Here is a 25,518-nt window from a genome sequence, read left to right on the forward strand (position 1 = left end):
AAACCAAACAATAATGCAATCATCTCAATAACAGTTTCTCATCGCCTCGTCACGAACCTCTGCAATTATAGATCATATTACCTAAACTATATAATTATACTACATGAACTTATATAAGCTGAAAATCACGTTGTCGGGTATGAGGTTCCTTCCGAAAGGATTCATCTGCATATCTTGAACACACAGATGAGTCCTTTCAGATTTGCATGTAAAAAACATCATACGTATTAGAAATATTTGGCTCACTAGTCTGTAATAACACGGACATTGTTCATCCTTTAAACATTAAGTCTATTTTTTAGAGAAAGTCAAACTAACAAATGACACTGATTAAAAACTTAACAACAAATCGCGCCTTTTGTGTAATAAAGCCACATCTGCAAAATTACAACTTTTCAGGAAAGAGATTTAAAAATCTTCGAACAAAATTAGTCCATAACTTTCATGCTTTAAATAAGAGAGTTAAAACAAATTTTACATATAAGTACATATTGTTTCTTGTACTTTGTATTACTTTTATGACTTTCATGTCATAAAAGCACTTTTGACGCATGATCACACGTAGCTTTATTATATCAAGGGTACGAAATATCAGATACAAAAAAATAATGAGTCAATGCCAAAATGTCTTTGGAATTTAAATTACACCTATTTGTAATTGATGCTTTATGTCCAAATTAATTACACAACAATAAGAAATTGATTATAACACCAATAGATCCATTCTCAATTTGAAAATGGTTGTGATCACGGAATATCAATGAAATGAATTGATGATAAATTACAATTTATTTTACGATGACTCTTATGACAAAAGTATAGACAATTTCTTTCTTTTGCGGGTAGGCGTGACATAAGTTAAACACATCCCTATGCTAAAAAATTGTATTTATTAAAATAAATTATATTACAAGTTTCTATACAGTGTAAATATCATATTATTGTTTAGCATCTAGTATATAACCAGAAATAGAGACGAAATGTCATTTAATCTGTTTGAAAACTATTCTGCCATATCATTACCGTGACAACTGCGCTCCGATTGGCTAGCCCGAGTTCGAAACAATTGACGGGTGTCATCAATGGGTGTCGTCAACTGTTTCACTTCAAATCGATCAGTTAACTTGAGCTTTGCTATAATGGACAAAAATTACATATTTCATATTTAATTACCGATGAAATGTGATTCCGTTTGTTTTGTAACTAGATGTTTTGCTGTTTTTCCCACACCACCGAATAGAACAGCACGGCATTGTTAGAGATAGAAAAGAAATTATCTTTATTACAATAAATACAGAATATTTTTTGGAATATACGGAGACGTACACACAGGTCAGTAGTTGGCCTGTCTATATTTCAGTGCAAACGAGAGTTGATATTTGTAAGAGTTGTATCGCTAATGTGTTACTAGGAATACATGGCCCTTATTTCGTCTCTATTTCTGGTTATATACTCGGTGTTGTTTAGTAACCAACATATTATGTGGGCACTGCTCGTATATGTGGATTGAGAAAATTTAGTGCTCCATCCTGTCAACGCCAGCTGTTTTCTACACTAATCACTACACATATTATCTATATTTCGGCACTCCTGCACTCACTAGTGTGTGCATTATTATTATTACTTCACCACTATGGCCACTATTAATAAAGTTCTGAAGAATCAGAAAACCCTGGAGGAGTCACTTATGAAGCCTGTGGCTGACTTTGAGACGCTCTTAACAGGTTCATCATGTGCATCGTCTCCTGCTATTGATCTCAAGGAGCTAGCCAGAGAGTTCTGTCACTTTAAGGATATCGTAGGAGGAATATTGAAAATACTTCGGCGGCAAATTGCAGTCTTAATGAGAAGTGTTGATGCAATTGAGACAAGGCATCGCAGGAAGGCTGTTCTCTTCAATGGTGTAGAGGAGAATAAAGATGAAGACGTCCTTACAACTATCATTGAAATCACGCATAATAAGCTTGGTCTCACAAAGATTTCTAAGTCGGACATCACAAGCTGTTTTAGATTGGAAGCCGCATCAAAAGATCGACCACGGCAAGTTTTGGTTAGATTTGCTGATCTGTCCACGAAAGCAGAAATTTGGAGCAACAAAGACAAGCTGAAGGGGTCGCCTGTGGCTGAGGTTGAGTTCCTAACTCGTCATCGGCAGGAGGTGCTTGTGGCTGCGCGCCGTAATTTTGGTTTCCGGATTTTATCGCTTCTCTTACTTCTGTGTTAGACCCGCTCGCAACAGACTACACATATCACATAATCATGGGTGATTTCAACACTGGCCTCTTTAATGACTCTCTCGCGTCCCGTAATTTCCGATCTACTATTGAGTCCTTCTCATTATCTATACTTGAGCTTAATGCTACTCATCACAACATTGAATCCAAGGACTCATGGATTGATCATGCTATTGTCTCCTCTCCTGACCTTGTAGTGAAGCACGGTCAGCTTCCCGCCCCTGGTTTTTCCCGCCAGGAGTTGATTTTTGTGATGTACAAAATTAAGCCTAGCAAACGTTCTCCAGAAACTAGATAACTGAGAAATTTTTCTAAGCTTGACTTACACGAACTTGCTCACGATGCGTCTACTATTGATTGATCCGGGGTTATGGCAGCAGCCACTGTAGACGGCAAGCTGACTACATTCAGTGCCACCTTATTAAGCTTTTACGACAAGCATGCACCATTACGCTCAGTGAAACTGAAAAGACCACCTGCGCCCTGGATCACTCCTTTGGTGCGTATAGCAATGACGAGACGCGACAGAGCTTTTCGTAAATTTAAACCTTGTAGGTCTGAGGAAAACTGGGTTACTTTCAAGACTCATAGAAATCGCTGTAACCAGATGGTGAGAGCTGCAAAGCGTCGCTATTTTCATGACAACCTTCTACACTCTTCTCCAGCTAATACTTGGAAATTTTTGAAATCTATTGGCTTAGTTAGGTCTCAGAATGACGCTTTACCTCATCCTTTCACTCTTGACGATGTCAATCGGCATTTCACGGCTAGTGTCAACACTGAATGGGCAGGCAAAGCGGATGCTCTCAAAGATGTTCCTTCCTTGTGCCGCCAACCATCTGAAAGTTTTATGTTTTCTTTGGTGTCGAAGTCCGATATTCGCAAAACAATAATGTCTTTAAAGTCTAAAGCTGTTGGATGTGATGACATTAGTCGACAAATGATACTCTTTTGTTTAGCTAGTGCTCTGCCTATTATTATTCACTTTATCAACTCATCCCTCTCATGTGGTACGTTCCCTATGAACTGGCACAGGGCGCATTTGTTACCTCTTCCTAAGATTAATAACCCCACAACCCTTAAATACTTTAGACCATTTTCTATACTACCCTTCCTTTCAAAAGTTCTTGAAGCGATTGTCCATCGCCAACTATCATCTTTCCTTTTTAGAAATAATATCCTCGACCAGTACCAGTCTGGTTTTCGGCCTGGCCACAGTACCACGACAGCGTTATTGAAAGTTACAGAGGACGTTCGGGAGGGAATGGAGGATTCACGGTTAACGGCATTAGTCCTCATTGATTTTTCTAACGCATTCAATGCTGTTGACCATGATATCCTTCTTGCTATCCTTGCATATCTGCGAATCTCTCCCCCGTAACTGGACTCGTTTTCTTCATATCTTCGAGGGCGCAAGCAAGCGGTTCGTGCTAAAGACTCCTTGTCTAATTGGTCAGACCTTGAGACAGGAGTCCCCCAAGGTAGAATTATTTCCCCTCTATTCCTCTCCGTTTTCATCAATTTAATTTCTCCTATCCTCCACAATTCTCACCATCTGTATGCAGATGATCTGCAAATATATGCTGATTAACTGCTTGGATGATGCGATACTAGCGCTTAATGAAGATCTGGGGCGTATCGCTGATTGGTCGAGTAAGTTTGGCATCAGTGTCAACCCAAGTAAGTGCCAAGGTATTGTCGTGGGTAGTTCTCATGCTTTGACTATACTAATGATACACCTATTGTTTTCGCACTTCATGTTGTCAATCTGGGACTACACATTGATAGTACATTAAGCTGGAAACCTCAGATTGACTGCATTAGTCAGAAGATCATTGGTACCTTAAGATCGTTCTACCAATTCAAACACTTTCTTCCCATCTCAACAAAAATCATCTTAGTACAGGCCACTATTTTTCCTATCCTTGATTATGCTGATGTGTGTTATGCTGATATCACCCAGGAACCTCTCAACAAATTGGATCGCTTGCTTAATAGTTGCATTCGCTTTATTTATGGACTTCGAAAATTTGATCACGTGTTCGCATGTCGCAATGAGCTGAAGTGGCTTACGATTCACCAGTGTCGTGATTTGAGAATACTTTCCACTCTTTACTGTATCATTAATGATAAATGTGCACCTGGATATTTGAAATGTAAATTTCAATATTTGGGTGCATTCCATAATCGCAATCTTCGCTCAGACAGCAAATTGATTCTTTTTATTCCTTCTCACCGTACTGATTTTCTTTTTAACTCATTTACTCTTCAGGCAAATACGACTCTGGAACGCTCTACCGCCCGATATTCAAAAAACGCCGAATAAACTAGCTTTCAAGCAATTAGTCCGTGATTTCATATTGGAGTCTCAATCTACATCCCATTAGTCTGACATTGTCATATATAAATATGTATATTCAATATATATATTATGTATTATATATTATGTATTTATGTTATTATTATTAATATATTATGTGTATATAGGTTGCTTATATAAGTTAGTCATATAATATTATGTGCTATATTAATGTTGTGTTTAAACTATATATCATAATTATTTATAAACTTCTTCCTATCTGTTTTAATTATCATGTTATGGTAATGAAACCTGTTAATTACTTTGAACCCAGCTCTCCGGTTGACTGGTAGAGAATGCCTAATGGCATTAAGTCCGCCATTTGTACTATTTTGTGTGCAATTAAGTTTAAATATTAAAAATATTGTTTGAAATGCAATAAAATATGTAATTCCGGTTTTTGTATAAGTAGTATCTTCTGTATGCCTTATAGGTAGCGTTACCAGGCGTCCAGATAAAGCCGGACATAGTTAGTAATTAAATTAATTTTTGTTCATTTTCTTATTTTTATCGTTTTTTAAAAAGGGGATTGTCTGGTATTTCAATGTTTTGCATATTGTGGGTAGACCTAATGGAAAGGAATAAATCAGTCTAAGCTCGACCGCCGTGTTTGATGACCGTTCCCTCGTCCCCTATACGTAACATAACGGAACATTGTTAGGCTTTTTGGATGCTCGTCCATGGTTGCCAAAAACGGACGGATGGATAGCCATTGCAATAATAGATGATTGATAATAAAAATTACAGATTTATTGAAATTTAATAGAATTTCAGAAACCTTTTATTTGCTTTAAAAAAGCTTTAAAATTTGTCGTATTAAAACTACATACAAAAATCCTTAAAAATGTAGGATGTCCGGGCTTTTTACGCAAATGGATGGTCTTTCCAGCTATTTGGTTTTAAGATCTGGTAACCCTACCTAAAGGGCTTAACGGTGTTTGACATGCAAAGCGTCGGTAATATTAGTCATGCAAGCGTGTAAGGCATGAAACTGCAATGCGTAATTATTTATGTTTAACAAATTAACTGGTTACTGTATTTCACTGATCAGAAAATCGTCTGCGAGATTCTGTAAGGTCATTAAACTCGACGGAAAGACAGAAAAGAAACGAAAAGCAATCGCAAGATTCTCAGAATTTCAATATCACAAATCGAATGCTATAAAGTAGGCGGACATTGACCGCTGCGATGATTTTGTGCGTGTATGGAGATATTTAAATTATTACGTTTGCAAACCTTATGCGTTTATGATACAAATATTGTATTGTTGACATTTGATGCTGTCGCTAATTTTTCGTCTTCTACATAATAGAGACTGTAATTAAAATTTTATTATTATTGATTCAAAGATCGAACAATCCAAAAAATTATATTTCTATCTGACTGGGCGATACGATCTACATCAAGAAAATTGAGGAATTCGTAATATTTGTTGCCTCGGCCTGGACTCAGTTGGTAAGAACGGTGACCCCGGTGTGGCAGCAGACGCTGGTACGTGCCAGTTTTCTTTGTGTTGTTCGACTTTGTATCAGTAATTAATAACCAACTAGTGAAGTATTTTCACAAAAAATATATTAATATGATATTGGTAATAACATCATGATATTCAATAAAATGCAATATCAAAATATTCTTATTGTACTGTCGCTTAACGCTTCTACATCAGACGTTTAAAATTATATTATAGATTCTAAGTGTTTACGTTAAGATTTCCATGACTGTTGAATAATCTAGAAAGTGTAAAGTTTTCTCTGCGGTTTTCGAACACAATGTAGGGACTAATACAGCTACTAGATTATTCTTAATGTAAGTTAAGAATAACTTCAACACAATAAGCTACTCAAGATTAACATCTTGCTAAGAAAGTGTGGACGAGCTGATTGTGAAGAAATTCGATCAACTCGACCGAAAAGACGACTTGGTTGACCCAACGGTTTGCTGAACGAGAAGTGAAAGAAACAAGACTTTTCTAAATTAATTCTGGTCTGGGTGTTTTTATTAGTGCTTCGGAGTGAATTCCCTTGCTATGGTACTCAGAATGCAAGGAAATTCCCTAGATTAAAACCGGCAATTGGCGTGGTTATCTAGCACATTGTTGAATTTTAATTCATAGATGATATATTATATATGAATGACCTGGATTAGCAAGGTTACTTTCAATTCAAACTCGAACAAAGTCACAGGCAAACGCTAGTTAATAAGTGCATATAGATTATTCTATATTCACGTGAGCACTTAACACGTCGATATTGCTTTCTCCATTTCAAATTTTTGAATAGCGGTTAGTAGACGTTCTCATTGTCATTTTACTGCTTTTTATCGTCACGGTTGTGTTTATTTTACACGACTATTTCACGCTTCAGCCCATACACGATAGCCCCATTGTTTTATTCAGAAATTAGTACCTATAAGAAATTATATGTACCAAATTAGTTGCATAAAAATAAATGTATGAGCTAATGAAAATTATAACACAAACAATACTTATTATATTGTACAGGCTGTAACACAATTGCTTGACAACGTTTCAGCTGGGGAATTTATTCGTAATAACAAATAACATTGGTAAAAAAAAATTACTCACGAAAAAAAATGTTTGCTCATACAAAATGCAGGTCAATCGGAAATATTGAGGTGCCCCTGGCAAATCTTTAAAAGCTTTTGTTAACACAGGTGTGTATACAGCTTTATTTCATCAGAAATAAGTCAATAGCACAAAATGTGTTTTTGTATCGCGTTGTGTTATTCGACTAGTGTATTGTTTATTTTCATTGAGTTCGCCTATTCTACTCAGAAACACTTTATTTTACTATTTTATTACTATAAATTTATGTCATACTATTTAGTATTATATAATACTATAATGTTACAATATATATAATTTCTACCTACTTGGGTGACACATACATGGGGCTGATATCATAGCTCGTTCCGGTTGTTTCTACATAGGTGTATTTTATTTTAATTTGTTATAAAGCAAAACAAAACCTTATAACTAATTACAATCTAGTCATTTTACAAGACTAATAAGCAATTTTAATTATACAGGGTGTCCGATAATGAATGTATCATACTGAAATGGCTTATAGCACAGCTTAAGACTGTTCCAAAAAAAATGCAAAAAAGAATCTATCCCATGTGGTACCTAAGGAATGTTTTTTTTTTCTTAAAAGTTAATTATTTTTATCTTATTTTAGGTTTTTGTGCACTATGACTACAAATGAATGAATTTATTTGGTTTTTTTGGTGTCATAATATTCTACGGTAACTGTGTCCTTAGATAAGCAGTAAATGGTATGACTAAGTAATGTACATTTTTTTTTTAAAGTTTAACTTCATTTTTCAGAGAAATAATTTATTTTTTACGAAGTTTACGCGCCTTCTGTATAAAAATAAAGTATGATAACCTGTGTGGCCAAGTACTTTAAAATAATGTAGGTTTAATGAGGATTTCAAAATGATATCATTTCTCATTGTATCTAATGTATGGTGCTCTTGAGAATGCCTGGTAGTGGTGTTGGTGGCACTAGCGCTGGAAGAGCACCTCGTGATGAATATGAAGAGATGGAAGAGATTCTTATCATATGAACAAAAGACGGGCGGAATGTGGCTATCGTGCAGGTGGCAAATAACGTGGTTCTTTAAAGGCAACAATTGAAAAATTACTTTGATTGGATTTTTGCATAATTTTGCTGTAAATAAGTTTTAAATAAAGTTTTATTAATGCCTAATATTATTTTTTATCAAAACTCAATAGTCAAGAACAATTCAGGATAAGAAATGTTCCAATTTTGCAAACATAGTTTTTTAGTAAAATTTACTCCGTTTGCACATTAATAGCAATAATTTCATATTTACATTAGATACAATGAGAAATGATATCATTTTGAAATCCTCATTAAACCTACATTATTTTAAAGTACTTGGCCACACAGGTTATCATACTTTATTTTTATACAGAAGGCGCGTAAACTTCGTAAAAAATAAATTATTTCTCTGAAAAATGAAGTTAAACTTTTTTTTTTAAAAATGTACATTACTTAGTCATACCATTTACTGCTTATCTAAGGACACAGTTACCGTAGAATATTATGACACCAAAAAACCAAATAAATTCATTCATTTGTAGTCATAGTGCACGAAAACCTAAAATAAGATAAAAATAATTAACTTTTAAGAAAAAAAAACATTCCTTAGGTACTACATGGGAATGATCTTTTTTTGCATTTTTTTTTAACAGACTTAAGCTGTGCTATAAGCCATTTCAGTATGATACATTCATTACCGGACACCCTGTATATATATTTAACATAATTTCCTAAAATAAAGGTAACTTACATAAAGAAATTGTCCATCGACAAAATATCTTTTAATATTAATTAAGGGATAGACACTTTGTTTGTGTGTTGATAGTCTAGTTAGCACTGGCACTAATATTTATTTTATTTACTATAATTAACTACACTAACTCGAAAGGTTTAGGTCTTTGTAGTCTACGCACTATATTTGTATTGTCTAATAGCTGTATAGCCTCTATGTTCACGTGATGATGAAGACTATGTTCGTGAGCTTCGGCGTACTTTATTATCACTTTATTTACAGGCTCTATATTCAAATTACGATGCAGATCCTCATTTCGTATATACCAAGGAGCACCCACAATTGTCCTCAGTATTTTATTTTGGAAGCGTTGTATTGTCTGTATGTTGCTTTTAGCGGCACAGCCCTAGAGCTGGATACCACAGATCCACTTTACACTGGCATGAGGACCTGTTTATACAATAATATTTTATTGCACACAGATAGTGAAGCGCATTTGCCAAATAAGCCAATACATTTTCTTTAAACGTATGTCTAATTCCTCTTTTTTCTTCTTGATGTGAGCTTTCCAGCGTAGCTTCACGTCGAGTCATACCGAGATATTTGGCGGTATTTCCGTAGGGTACCAGTTTGTTTCCAATGTACAATGGACATAGTTAATTTTTTTGTAACTGAAGTCAATGTGCACTGATTTAGTTTCATTTAGCTTTATTCGCCACTTCTTGGTCCATTCATGGAATTGGTTAATACATAAGTATAATGGATATTTTTTTTAAATTGTTTAATTGAAAAAGCTATGGTAGCCTAATAGTCTGACCTACCGCCTCACAAGCAGATACCGCGGGTTCAAACTTCGAACCCGGGCTCGCACTTCTGCGGAAAACGTGTGAAGTCCCCAACCCGCATTGGACCAGCGTGGCGGACTATGGCCTAAACCCTCGCCTGAGACGAGACCCGTGCCCAGCAGTGGGACGTATAAATGGACTGATGATATTAGTTCAATTGATATCTTTCTATTTTAACAAATATCTTTTTTCAAAAAGCATCCCCTATACTTTTTAAACGACTTCAAAAGAGGTTATAATATGAACGGCTGTGTGTATATTTTATATATGTTCACCGATTTTTTTCGTTAATTGTGGACCGATTTTGAAAATCATTTTCTTTGTTTGAAGAAGTGCACTCTCCATGTGCTCCCATTGTCACTAAGACAGAATATGATCTGGAGATCCCAATAGAAATTGGGGAAATCCTCAAATTTTATTGGAATGTAGTGTGTTCACCTATTTCTCCAACAATTGTGGACCGATTTTAAAAATTCTTTTCTTTCTTGTTTGAAAGTGTGCACTCTTGACGTAGTCCCATTGTCACCAAGTCAGAATCTGATATGGGGATCCCATGGAAATCGAGGGAAATTCTCAAATTTTATTTTTATTAATATATACGGTTTGTTTACCTTCATCTTTCCATTTCTCGTAATGGTATAAAGGGACGAGCAGACCCCGCACTTGATAATAGTAAGTGCTAGTGTAGTGACTTTTTGTGGTTTTTTAAGTTAGTTGAATTATTTTTAAACTTTGTTTATTGTATTTTATTTGCCTTACGAATGAGAAGATTTAATTAATTTGAAGAGAAACTGGCTTATCCGTAAAATAAGGATATTTAAATTTGAACCGAAGCCGACTTAACCCGGAGTTTCTATTTTAAACCGAAATACTTCTAGGGAAATCTATCTTTAGATTCTAATTCACAAAGTTCAATGGCACCGAGACCTTGATGCAAACGTCTCAAGTTAATATTGCCGAGTACTGCCAGTATAAAATAAATGTAACAAATATCTTACTTTTATTTTTAACTTTACTTTGTGATAGTCTTTGTAAGCATGTGTCCTTACTATGGAAACGAAAATTTTTACTACATATCCTACTAAATAATCTCAACTAACGCTGTATAATACAAAGAAAAAAATAAGATTTTTATCTCTATAAGTGTTCGAAAGCCTTCTATTCACATTTTAATGCGAACTGTTCCCAGCATCACATAAGAGCTTTATTTAAATGAACTAAGTACCTGCGCTGTACTAAACATATATCTGCAGGTATGTATGTATATTGTCTCCAGTAAGAAGAGGGTATTATTATACTATACCACGTCTGAGTCGCGAATCTAATTTATGTAGTACGAAGTTTTATTATCTGAACTGAAAACCCGGCGACCTCGACCGTTGCAGGATTTGATGCAATGGCGTCGTCGTACTCCTGACATTTTGCAACATGAGAAATGTTACTAACTCTTTGCCTGATTTGTGATATCGTAATGAGATCTATCTGCAATAGAAGCAGTCTATTGTTTTTTTTTACTTCAAACATCTCTACAAAAACGTGTACCTGAATTTATATTAAATAGAAAAGTAACTTTCGATAATGGAATATTTTAATTTTTATTTTGTAATTGTAAGATTAAATCCACTCTATCCAAGACAGTGTAAATAAGTTTCAAAATTGATGAATACTCATCACTAAAACTTAAATGCGCTGTAAATTTATCAGACACTCAGTTTATATAACGTTGAAGCCATACTTTAATTTAATATTGTAATTATAGTATAGAAACGAAGTATTGTTTTAAGATTTATTGTAAAGGGCTTTCATGTATTGAATTTTCCCCTTAATGACTGTAGTTGCTTAGTCATCGTAGAATGTCTTTTGCAACAATGAGTAATTATTAAAACGAAACAAATCATAACACTTTCTTGTTTAGTAAATTTATTATTTTTGACAAGTATCGAAGGGTGTTATATAATGTAATGTAATTAAATAATGTAATTATAGTGAATCTTACATTGCTGTAGTTAATTGCAATAAGTGCTTTTTTGTACGATTCACCGACTTCGTACCTAATGAATTCTTAATCATTTCCATGTTGTAGAGTTAGTATAATCATTGTTCTTCTTTTTTTAGTTGTGATAAAACAGTGATAAAGTAAGTACTGCTGGTGTTAGTAATGATGCCTACGATAATATATTACATGGTACAGAAACGTATTAAAGGCCCCAAGTACATCAAAATGTACGTAACATATTATACGAAGTGATTTAGACTCGGGCAATATCATTCCTATGATCACGTAAACGCCTCGTGTACATTATAATGAATATATGACATTCAAGTTTAGCTTTATATATTGTACATCACCTTAGAGTATATACAAAAACACGTTTTCATCCAAAATTGACACTAAGGTTCACATGACAAAATCCATGGTAGTGAGTGACCCGTTTATCTCTTCCAGATTGTCTTGATCTATCATATTTGTAATAAATATTGTTAAGTGATAAACTGATAAATGTATACAAATGTTTATTTACAAAGAGAGTAGAGTTTAATCAATGTGACGATTCATGTGTAATTTGATTACGTATAAAATAAAGGTTATTTGAGTTTGAGGCATACTTGCATACACGAAATAACAATAAATGCAGTACAAGGGCTTAGAGGGCGAGTCACGAGTGCCAACTGGGTAAAGTTTAAATTATATTAAGAGTATCGAGTTCTAAGTTTATATTAAGAGTCCAGAATTTGTTACATCTTGTTCTTAGGTTTTCGCGATTGTTACACATAGGAAAAGAAACTATTTTTCCGAATTTAAATCGCGTATATTTGTTTTTTCAAACAAACCGACGGTTCGGGCCCTTTACAGGTCCCATGGTCACGATTGTCAACAAATATACGCGATTTAAATCCGGAAAAATAGTTTCATTTCCTATTTGTTACATCTTTTTAAGTTAGAAACTCCGACCAATCATTATCAAGATTTCATAGTGTTTAACATATGATTGTGTGAGTTTTAGCGACAGCGGTTTGTATAGTAAATCGAGTTGTTTTTTTTTATACATTGGGCGTTTAGCGGTTTTTCCATTGTAGTTTGCGGAGTCTTAGGATGTCAATAGTATAACAAATAATAAATATTACGTCCATAATTCTGAAATATTCTTATTGTTCAGCCTTATTTATTTAAGCATGTATATAAAAAATATTTTATTTCGAAAGGTCGTTAAGGTTAGTTTACTAAATGCTAATTACCGCACCGACAATAATGTTCAGCGTTGACTAAGTTTTTCTTTATTGGACTCGTGATCGCAAGTATGATCTGTTGTTATTTATGGAATGACAATAGCTATCGTAATTACTTGTCAGTTGGAATACTCAGTTGTAAATTACTACAAGAGTAGAATAGCAAAATAAAAGAGCTGTGAGATTGAAAATTGAGAGTTCGACGGTTCGCACCATGCACCATGTACCTACGATTTTCATTTCTTAGTTACGCACATTTGTGGATATTTGGTCTTTTATTCCACTTTTGTGTAAGTCTTTCGCTGTTCACACAATGCGTCTTTGGAACCAAATCATCTTTCAAGCGCATGTTGCAAATCATCTTTTTGACAATCTTCAAGATCAAAACTACTTAATATGGCTGTGGGTACATTATATACTATGTATTATAAATATTTATATACATGTGTGTTTATTATATATATATGTTAAATATGTTTATGTCGCATTAAATTATATCATATAAATTAACTATAAAATTTTGGCTTATGGTATTTTGTTCTTATTATTTTCATTGAAGCAACAGTCTATTGTTTTTTTTTATGTTTAGCCCAATAATGGCAATGAATGCCTTGTGGCATGAACTCCTCCAATTGTACATTATTACATTGTGCAAAAAGTTTCAATAAATAAATGACGTAAAGAATAGACCAACTGTAATTTTTGCTAAAAAGTTTTTCGTAGATCATGGATTCCCAAACTTTTTGGCTCACCGCCCGCTTAAGCACAACAAAAAAAATTCAACGAATTCAACAATTCCACCACCATAGGATATAATTGAAAACACGTATTTTTTTATATTAATTTACCACAAACAATCACAAGGAAAAAAATTGTAGTGTAGTTTATATAGATAAGCCAGATTTTTTTTTGAAATGCGATAGCACCACCTGGCTAGCTTCAACGCCCTCCAACTGCTTCCAAGGCCCCCTTAGGACTCTTTAGCGCCCACTGGGGCGTTAGGAACCACTTTGGTAAACTAAGTCGTAGATCTTACTTTTTTTTTTTGTACATAGCCTTTTAATATTTTGGCCAACATTGAACGTGTAACAGTTATACCTATAGGTGTCAATAAATGATTCATTTCCCACAAGCGACTATAGTACAAGAATCTCTTGCATTACGCTTGTTGAATACAAAATCGCTCATTCGTAGCCTCTGAGTCACCTGTCTTGCAACGACTTGTTCTGTTATGAATGCAACAGATCTTACTAGTAGGCATTTCTAGATACGCTTTTTTGAACTATAGATTTTTTGACAGGAAAAAGATCTTCGCAAGCTTTTTCCGTGAATTTAATTATCTATGTATTGTGCGTATGTAGTAACTTAATTATGTGCACAAAATTCAAATTCGCTTTCCGCGAACCATTAGTCGTTATATTTTTTTTATTACCGCGTGCTGCTATCGTGTTAAACAATACACTGATATATGGAGTTCTTAGGTTTTCGCGATTGTTACACTTAAGAAATGAAACTATTTTTCCGGATTTAAATCGCGTATATTTGTTTTTTCAAACAAACCGACGTTTCGGGCCCTTTACAGGTCCCATGGTCACGGTTGACTGACTGTAAAGGGCCCGAAACGTGGGTTTGTTTGAAAAAACAAATATACGCGATTTAAATCCGGAAAAATAGTTTCATTTCCTAAATACGCTGATATGTATTTTGAAAATCCAAATCCCTGCTTATAAACACAAAAAACATAATTAACTTACAATTTAAATCAGCGCCAAAGCGTAATCTCGACTGTGGCATTAACTGAATAAATTATTTTGCATACGCTACAACCGCACACACGTTTGTATTTAAAAATGTTTTATTACAAATTTTAAATGTTTGATTCGTTGTTTTTTTCTTTTTTTCTTTATTTTGTTTTTTTTATATCCCTTCTTTCGGTATATTTTTGTGTGGCTTTGCAATAAATATTTTCTATTTCTATTTTTAAGAACTTTTTTTTGAATGTACCTCGCAAAAAAAGATATTTCCAGTGAAAAACTAATAAATTTGTTATACTTTAACAACATGAGAAAAATTCTTTGAAATATGTTATTACTAAGCACTTGTGACTGGCATGTTTTGATTTGGCACGATAGTGCTGTATATAAAGTTCAACAGCATTTGTACCTCAAAAGGACAAGGCTTCGGAGTTAAAAAAATAAGTTTAAAATGTACTTGGCTACCCTTGTTCGACTTATTTGTGTAATTATTCGCTTCAAAAACAAGTATTGTGACGAGCTGAAATAATTTCAACCTTTGTGTTAATACGTATTTTGTTTGCATAAATCTTGTCGAATTGCTGAGCGTGACATGGAAGGACGGTACACGAAGACACTGAAGTGAAAAAATTATTACAATTGGCAATATTTAGCGAAAAATGACTTGCAGTCTGAGGAATGGCAACCCTATTAGCCTTTAGATAGAACATAACCATATCATACAACACTTATTTTGTTCCAAGTATATCATAGCTCAAATTACAGTAAATAGTATGGTATCGTAAACCATGACTGTATTAAAATCCTGTTAGGTTCGGAATTGACAAACGTAACTAGTGGTAGACATCTCCAAAATAATCAATCTTAATAGCTTCAGGATTCGTACACGATATTTGGATGCAATTTTGACGAAAAATGTGTAATATGAATTTTTTTACACAAATTAATTTTAAACAAATTACATTAACATATTTTTTAAAACTCAATGCAAAGGCTCAATTACAAGCCCTTTACAGCATTAATAATTATGTATTTTATTAGTAAACAAGAATTTGAACACTAAAGTGCAAAAACGTTTATTTTAAAATAATCTCAGTACAGAGTACTAAAAGACCGATTTCCATGATTCTTTTTTGTTGGAAAGAGGGTACCTCCATAGTGGTCCCATTTCATTTTGAAGAAAATCATCCACCTCTAAGGGTGGCTGTTCACGTATGAAGATTCATTTTTATAAATTTTATTATAAGGAGCTCTCTCAATATACTTTGAGCAGTGAGAACCGATTTTTATTATTTCCTGTGTCAAGTTCCGTATAGTGGCGAACTAGGGGATGAATCCAGGTTTGCGCACTTTCCGGTAAACGATTTCAATAAAACTTGGCAAATAGATGTAATTCCACGTACTTTTGAGGTCGGTTTTTTTAGTACTCTGTGCTGAGATTATTATTAATCTATTTGTGACCTTGCATAAATACTTGTTATGTAACTTATTCTTTTATTTGTTTCAGATGGTACTTCCGTAAGATCAAGCGGATTGAGGCTGAGAAGAAATTGCTCCTGCCTGAGAATGAACATGGAGCCTTCCTTATCAGGGACTCCGAGAGTCGTCACAATGATTTCTCGCTATCTGGTTAGTTGAATTTATTATATCAGAAAAATATAAAGCTGAAATTACCTTAATATTACCGTAGATAATAATTACCACCAGGACTTAAAGTAGGTAACTCCTTGTACTACGAACATCAACATAACCAAGCCTCCAAGGGCATTACTCAAAACTTCCAGACAAGAACCGAATTAGGGCATTTCATCAGAATCGGTTTAAGTCATACCCGGAATGTTCATGTACCACATAACCTAGTGTCAGTGCCGAGCCACCGAGATCGTCACCATTTCCAGGTCATTATGGGGATCCGTACCTAGGCCTGACTCTTTTACAGGTTGTTGATTGAGATGGTGATAAATTTGGAAGTTGAAAGGCTGACCACGAGCTTAAAATGTTATGTAATATGAATAAGACTATAATAGGATCGTTTATTTCATGTTGTCATTGTCAAAAGATGAATGATCGTCATTAGTGTTGCCGTTCGTTCTTGGTCTTGCAGTCTTAGTCCCGTTCTTGCTTTTTTTACAAAATTAAGACCAAGACCGACCCCGCAAGATTAGAGCAAGAACAAGACTTGAGTCTGCGAGACTCTTGCGTCTCGTCGTTACGTCAAACTCACATATGGGTTTTGGTATTTATTGATTTTGTGTTAAATCAATATCGATTTTAAGAGATGTTCGATATCAAAGACACGGTTCCAACCAAGAAATCGTCACTAGTAGAAACAATAATTTATATAAAACAAAATCGTATACAAAGCATCGCAAAAAAATATGTCCAGTAATAAAAATTATAATTCCTATATCTACTTTATAGGATTTGTTATTATATTATAGGATTTGTTGTTTGTTATTATTGCATAATGAATAGTATAAAAAGAGTTTTATTCGGATAAACATTCCGTTCTTTAAAACACTTCAGATTAACGTGTATTTGATTTTTTATTATTTTTTGATTATCTATCTTATCTCGACAGACACAGTGACTGATATGGAATATCAACATACACTTAATACGATATTGTTACTTAAATATGTTTAAAGTTCCGTTTTAAATTTCAGATTATTATTTATATTGCCTAGAAACACTTTCTGCCATCACTTATGATGTGAAAAAGTCCTTTTTGTATATTATAAGGATTTCATGATTGCTACACGTTCGAAATGAAACTTTGTCAAAGAAAACAATCGTGACCGTGGGACCTGTAAAGTCAACGCAACGCAACAAATACGAGTATACACGACTTAGATCCGAAGAAGTAGTGCCTTTATAATACAAAATTTCTACTCATATTTATTTGCTTAGTAAATTAATATTTTCTTCGATCGCTTCTCATCATTGAATTACAAATTTCTCATACTAATTGATTTTAATTTCTAACCGATTTCGAAAAAAGATGTAGGTTCTCAATTCGACTGTATTTCTTTTTTTGTGTGTATGTTACGCGATTACTCCGGATTTATAAATCGATTTTGATGATTTTTTTTGTTGGAAAGAACGTACCTCAGTATTGGTCCCATTAAAATTTAAAAAAAGTTTTCCACCTCTAAGGGTGGCAAACTAGGGAATGAATCCGGTTTCGGGCACTTTCCGGTAACTGATTGTTAACTTTTTAGTTTCAGTTTGTACGAGTACTTACATACAAGCAAAGCTTGAAGTCGGTTTCCTTTTTTTAATAAAAATTAATTATGTCCCATTGTTAAATGGAATGTTTAGGTAAGTGTAAGCGTGAGCAACAATCACACTTGCCTAGAAATACTTTATTCAATCACATCACATCATATTATACTAATTCAATTGAATGTTTTTCATAATCCTTTTTAAATAGAAGATTTTTTGACAAGTGTAAGTTAGAGAAGCATTCACTAGAAGTTACGTTCCTTGATCACTTCCAATGCTAACTGCCTCCGTGAGTGAACGATTACCACGCAGAGGTCCCAGGTTCGATTCCCGGGCCGGGAGAAATATTTGTATGGTCCACATTTATTCCTCTCGTGAGTTATGTTGAGTGTGTGCGTTATTTATTATTATTATTATATAATGCTAATTGTATTGAATATTTTTTAAGTTCCGATTTAAATAAAATATTTGTAGGCAACTGTAACTGGATCGCTTTACATGCTAATTTAAAAAAATGATCCTTTTTAATCAGATGTTTTTGAGACTAATGCTAAGCGTGAACAGCAATCACAATTACCCTGAAATACTTTCTTGAATCACTTCTGACGACACTAGTAGATACTGTTGATTTTTTATTTGAAAACTTTTTTCTAACTACACAGTGTTATTTTAAAATACTGACAACCACGCAGGACTGTATAATATATAAGATCATAAACAATAACTTATGTTCCATGACTTTACAAAACATAATAAATTTACCAAAAATAATCTTCAAGTTTTTGTTCTACTGTCTGACACTTTTTAGATCTAAATTTGGTAGAATAAGTTCAAACGTGCAAGGGTCCTATGCGACGACTCCCACCTGTGTCCTGCACAGAGTTATTACCAAATGATTACCACTAGTATCAGGCTTCTTACCACGGTATGACTTCTTTTTATTTTCCCGATATTTCGGAACGGTTGCACGCTCCATGGTCACGGGTTGACCGGCTGGCCAACCCGTACAACATACCGTGGTAAGAAACCTGATACTAGTGATAATCATTTAGTGAATAACCACGGAAGTCTTAAAATCTATTATTACCATTTAGAGCGATCTATTTTCTGAAATCTGTTGAATTATTAAAATTCTTGGAAAAAATGTCGGCTCATCCGTAGAACAAAGATCTATGTGCAAGACTACTTGTTCTCAGGACATAGTACATTTCGTTCGTTCTTCTTCGCTGTGGATGTCTGTTCGACCGTTGTTCTGTTTTATATTTCCGAAACGAAATAAGATATATGAATTCTCAAAACACCTTTACATAGGCCTTAGTTTGAATAACGAAATTATTCTCGTAACGTACTTATTCTCTTTTCGCTATATAATCACATCGAACTCTGTTCTTCGGATGAGTCGATATGTTGTATATGATTTTAGTAATATTGTCCTGCCAGGTTGTAAGTATTTTAAAAATAACCCTGTATACGTTTTAACATCCATTCATTAATAATTCTTACTAGTATCAAAACAATCAAACGTTTCAAACATTTTTACGAGCGTTTGTTTTGTACTCCTATCGTACTCTGATAACGATATGATTCATACGTATTGTGTAATACATATGAAATCAATAGGGTCCTATAGTGTTGCAAGTACTCACCTTGGCTCTGTAGAACAATACGCGTGTACAACTTTATTTTTACTGTGAATTTTTTTTCTTCAGAATTTGTACAGGCTATCCTTTCTTTCTTCTAAAAACACATAAAATTTATTTACTTTTTATTCTTTATGTAAATGCAAAATGTTTACTCACACGTACCTAGAAAAAAACCTTCTTTCTTTAATCACTTTTCACATTGATTTACTTAAATTTTATACTCCCGACGAAAAAATTATGAAGCCTATGACTGTGTATCTGTCTGTATTATCTGGATGGACTGATCTCAAAATCGGTTTTTTTTTATTTGAAGGCTTATATAATCTGGAAGGTTCTTAGTTATGTTTGATGAATAATCTGTTCAGCTGTGAGTCTATAAGTACAACCTCAAACGGCTTTGGTTGATTCCGCATATCAGTGAATCAATTACTTTGGGAAAAATGTATATTAAAATTGACGATACACTCTGATTACTACACGATGTGAAAACGAGATTCCTAAAAATATTCACTATTGAAAAAAGAAACACAAACTTTACTTACCTTTTTTACCTACCTAAATTTTACCAGAAAACCACAGTATTCTATAGATACTTTACATATACCAATACTTTTTTTATCAACTGAACTGAATAAAACACGTATACTATACAATATACATTTTTCGAATAGGTTTAATTTCGTTTGTAAAAAAATAAATTCTGAAATAAAGTCAGCGTCCCTGCCGCTGCCGCTCGACACAAACAAAATGAACCCAATTAGTACGGAAAAAATTTTAATTCGAGCTGAAGTAGTATCGACTATTAAAGATCACCCGCTCTTTTTAACCCACTTCGAAAAAGGAGGAGGTTCTCTGTATTTTTTTGTGTGTGTATGTGTAATGCGATTACTCCGGCATTTGTGAACCGATTTTGATAACCATTTTTCTGTTGGAAAGAAGGTACGTCACTATTGGTCACATATAATGAAGAAAATGTTCTACCTCTAAGGGCGGTAAATTAAAGGGTAATAATCCTTAAGAAGTTTTATTTAATTTTAGCGGAGCGAATTAATAACTATACCAATTAGTATTGGACGATATTTTAATTGCAATGTGTGTAAAAATTTACTCAAGTAAAAGTAACACAGAGCTAATTAGTATTAGTCGATATTTTGATTGCAATGTGTATAAATTTACTCAAGCCAAATAAAAGCAACACATAACTTACGAGTGACTAACTATAACTAATACATATATGATGCAGTAATAGCTTAATTGGAGCATTCTTGTTGTTTCATTACAACGCCTGGGTTCGATTCCCACCTGCACCACCTAGTCTTTTCGAATCCTGCGCAGTTAAGTTTACAAAAGTATTGCTCGCTTTGGCGGTGAACATTGACATGTATAACCTGCATCTTGGAGGACATCTATAGGGTGTCCTTGAAGACCTATGAAGTCCTTAACCCTCATTGAGCAAGCTTTCCGAGTTAAGTTTCTAAACCCTCCCATTAGAGAAGGCCCGTGTCCGGTGGTGGTAGTATAACGTATATGGTTTGATGATTAAAGACATTTGGAGACGTTTATTTATTTAGATTAATGACGAAAGTATTTATCATGTGATATTTGTTAGAACTAGATAGTTCCTATAAACTTCCGAGTATTTTTCTTTAGCAATATCATCATCAAACTAATTCGTACGGCAATTAACACAATACATTTTCAAGAACATTACCACGAATCACGATTTAAAACAAAAATAACTCGGGTTATTTTCAGGCTAGTTTTCTCTGCCTAATTTCGGTGGCAATTTTTATTATATATGTAGGTATTGTAGAATATTATCAAGAAATAATTTTTATTATTATACCCGAGTACATTATATTTAATAATGTACTCGAATGCTTATATAATAAAAATTGCCACCGAAATTAGGCAGAGAAAACTAGCCTGCAAATTACCCACTCATTTTCGCTGTGTATTTTTGGAATTCAGTTATTGTGGAATGCGAGTCGTCTTAAGTTGAAGAAAGTTAATAATGGCTATTAAAATCTCAATTGCGGATACCTCTAGGTTTTTAAGAAAACATAAAACCGAAAGTAGAACGCTCAGCCAGGGTAGCTGTCTTAAATATCATTGTAAATCATCTTTTTATTCCCATCGTGGTGAAAGAATTTACCGATCGGCGAAACGTTCTCACCAATTGTAGCTCAGGGTGCGCTAGATTTTTTTTTATAATATCAAGTGACGGGACGAACAAGTCGTGCGCCTGATGGTAATCTACATGCCTGTCCATAACAGTTGCAGTGCCACTCAGCTCTTTAAATCGCAAAGATCTGAGGGCCGTCACCCTGAGACATAAGTTGACAAGTTCCATGTGCCTGTAATTTCACCAGCACCCTTACCCTTCAAAACCAGAACACAGTAATGCTAACATTACTGCTTGGTGGCAGTACTGCTACTAAAACCTACAGGAAAGGTATGGGACGTCGTGCTGGGAGGTTCCTTTCGTTCAACCATCTGTCTGTAAACTATAATAGTTGGAAAAAAAAGAATTATTTCATACTTACCATACTTTTTAATCATAAACCTTAATTTAAATTTTTGCGAAGAAGTTCGAGACCGAAGATGGGCCAAGTAGATAATATATTAATTTGAATAATATGCTAGACAATAACACCAATATACCTGGTCTCAAATTAGAGATTTTCCTTTACTAAGAGTATCATCACAAATTTAGAAATGTTTGTTAACCCGAATTGTTCTTACCGTTAATCGAACTCCCTCGAAAGGGACTCAGGTCCATTTCATCCATCCATCCATCAATGAAAATGTTAGTCTTAACTAAGAAGGTGGTTGTAGGGAGCAGCTACCTGTAGAGCTAGCACGACAGGGCGCGACTTGCGCGAGAGCGACATAACGCGCGAGATACCGCTGTTGTCGCACAGCGATCTCCCGCTTTATGTCGCTCTTGCGCAAGTCGCGCCCTGTTGTGGTAGCCCTACAGGAGTCTAAAAGAAATCGTATAGGCGATAAATATAATTGCTTACTGGAAATGAAACTATTTTTACGTAGTTAAATCTCGTATATTTGTGTTTTCAAACAAACTTTTCGGGACCCTTACAGGAAACGTTAGTTTGTTTGAAAAAAAAAAAACAAATACAAGCTATTTAGATCTGAAAAAAGTGTAACAATCGCGAAAACCTATGCGTTCGATAACGGCGTACTGTACCTATATAAAATATCGTTATCCTTGCAAAGCATTTGCGGAAAATATTTAAACGTGCTTTTCCTTACAATCAGAGGCACAATTCCGTGATGTTCACTCAATCAATTTATAGAAGTAGGTATTACGTCCAGTGGTTTGGTGTAATATGTATATGGATTATTTTATTAATGGCATTAGTAAAAAATTACTCTAGCTACTTAAGTTATATTACAGTGTTGATGTCGCTCTAGCGATCCCATAAATGATTAGTACAACAAATTGCATAAACCCATAGTAGAGGTATAGGACTCTACGACGAACCCAGCACACCTAACACCAGACTCAATAGTCCGGGGCGTCTCGAGACGTGTATCCTGTCTGAACCGGTTGTGTTTTTCTAAGTTGGCCCGTGGGAACAAATCTAAGGCTTCTATACCTCACAACCTCAATCGTCATAGGGTTGTTAAAGATTATATTATACTCAGCTGACAGTAATACTTATACGCAGCTAACAGTAATACAAGTTTGCTTATTGATACCGGTCCCCAAAATATTTACAGAAAGACAATACTGTTTTTGAGTTGATGATTTCATGTGAAATTAATTATCTCATCGTAGCGGTGAAAATTTATTTAATAATAAATTAAGTCGAGGTGAAAATTAGCTTCATACATCGCTCTGCTATTACAATACTGTTGCAACTTAAATTTCCATATGCTTGTTTGTTGATCTTTGCATTTGTTTGCTAGAAGACGTCGGTTCGAATCCGGCCGGATCAAAGAATTTTTTCGACAGTGTTCGATTTTTGTATTAATAATTACAACAGTCATCTATTTAACTTAAAATCAGACAAACTTTATGTGAGCTAATTCTGATCAAAATAGACCTTACTCAAAAGTATGAAATTATTTTTTCCTTTTAATCAGGTATGTTTGGCAAGCTGGAAATTGTTTAGATGTCTGTAATAAACTTTAACCTATACATACATTTTAATAATCTTTCACGGGAAGTGAGTAATTCATCGATTCTGAAAAAAATACTTTTTGAGTTATACACTAGGCATTGTATTAGCCGTGCGATATGTATATTTCAATAATCCGGTCCTACATCCCTAAGATCCGGTACAGATACAGAAGGTAATAAGGAAAACTGGCTTGTGTAGGTATACGAAGAATCTCATTTATAAAAAATGCAACCACTTGGATTGAATTACGCAAGCTGTATGCGTTTGAATGATTATAGTGTCTTGTGTAATAATAAATTAACAATGTAGAGCACTTGTTGTTTCCTCAGTTCTTCGTTATTTTAATTACAAATTATACTCTGAGACATCGATGTCCTCACGTTTCAAAAATTTTTTCGGTCCTACAACAATTTTAAATCTTTCAATGGAGAGTTATTTGAAAATACATAAAGATTTGTTGAATTCATCTGTTACCAACATTAGGCAACTTTGATGTTTCACAATTATTTTGTAATTAATTATGTTTAAGTGCATTTAAAATGTGATCAGCGTTATCTATTAGAGCATTACATTTGTTAACATGAAATGAATTCACTGGAAATTTAGTGACGTCACGTCAATATTATCTGTTCATAATCAAAACAATCCATTACCGTATGCTTACTCAAAATTTGCTTAAAAGACTGAAAGACAGCAATCTGCCTCATCATATAAATCTTTTTTGTCTTTTCCTAACTTAAAATTTCGGCTAGGTTGTCTATGGATCTGTAATAAAGAATAAATGCTTTTAATATATTCTAACGTCCGCTAACTAGAACGCTGGTATAAGTAACAAAATATTTTATTGAGATAATAGGGGTTAAAGTATGAAATTGCCGATTTGTACTGAAAATCTAAATTGTTTATTTTTTAAATTTTTAACAAATTTATTTAATCAAAATAGTTGCCATTATTATCTATACATTGCTGCCATCTAATGGGAAGGTTATTAATGCCTTTGCGATAGAACTCCGACGATCTAGACTGCACAAACTGTGTGAAAGCATTTTGTACTGCCTCCTGGGAAGAAAACTTCTTGTCACGTAGATAATTGTCCAAATCACGAAAAAAATGGTAATCCGTTGGAGCAAGGTCTGGTGAATACGGAGGATGACGAATGGTTTCTAACTGCAGTTCCTGAAGGGTCAAAATGGTTTCTCGTGCTGTGTGAGGTCTCGCGTTGTCGTGGAGCAATAATGGTGAAGATCGATTCATGAGTCGGGGCTGTTTTACTGCTAGTTTTGTCAACATGGTTCGGAGTTCGGCACAATAGACATGTGCCGTTATTGCTTGACCAGATCGGAGAAAACTATAGTGAATAACACCATGCTGAGACCACCAAACAGTTACCATTACCTTTTTATTGGTAAGTTTTGCTTTAGGACACTGTTGTGGCATTTGACCTGGGGTCAGCCATTGCATTTTTCTTTTCCGGTTATCATAAAGAATCCACTTTTCATCACATGTTACAATTCGATCCAATATTCCTTCATTTCTGTACCGGTTCAACAAGGCAACACAAGTTTCAACACGCGTTTCTTTCTGCAGATCAGTCAAATCATGAGGCACCCATTTTTCGTATTTTTTTATTTTATTGATTTGACGCAAGTGAGTCAATATTGTGGGTAAGGTAACGTTAAACCATGCCGCTAATTCCTGGGTAGTTTGACTAGGATCGGCTTCCACTATCTCTCTTAATTCATCGTTATTCACCTGTGTGGGC

General features: G+C 34.3%; 1 protein-coding gene across 2 annotated transcripts in view; it reads left to right on the forward strand.

Annotated features, from left to right (window-relative positions):
* LOC113231160 (tyrosine-protein kinase Src42A) overlaps nt 1-25,518 on the forward strand; it is an 89,468-nt gene that overhangs the window by 34,536 nt on the left and 29,414 nt on the right. For both annotated transcript variants that reach the window (XM_026465361.1, XM_026465362.1), the window contains exon 2: nt 16,248-16,369. In XM_026465361.1, coding sequence (XP_026321146.1) covers nt 16,248-16,369 — 122 coding nt within the window. The remainder of the gene's footprint in view (nt 1-16,247; nt 16,370-25,518) is intronic.

This window comes from Hyposmocoma kahamanoa, unplaced genomic scaffold, assembly GCF_003589595.1.
Source record: "Hyposmocoma kahamanoa isolate Upper Pololo Valley unplaced genomic scaffold, ASM358959v1 64, whole genome shotgun sequence".
NCBI lineage: Eukaryota > Metazoa > Arthropoda > Insecta > Lepidoptera > Cosmopterigidae > Hyposmocoma > Hyposmocoma kahamanoa.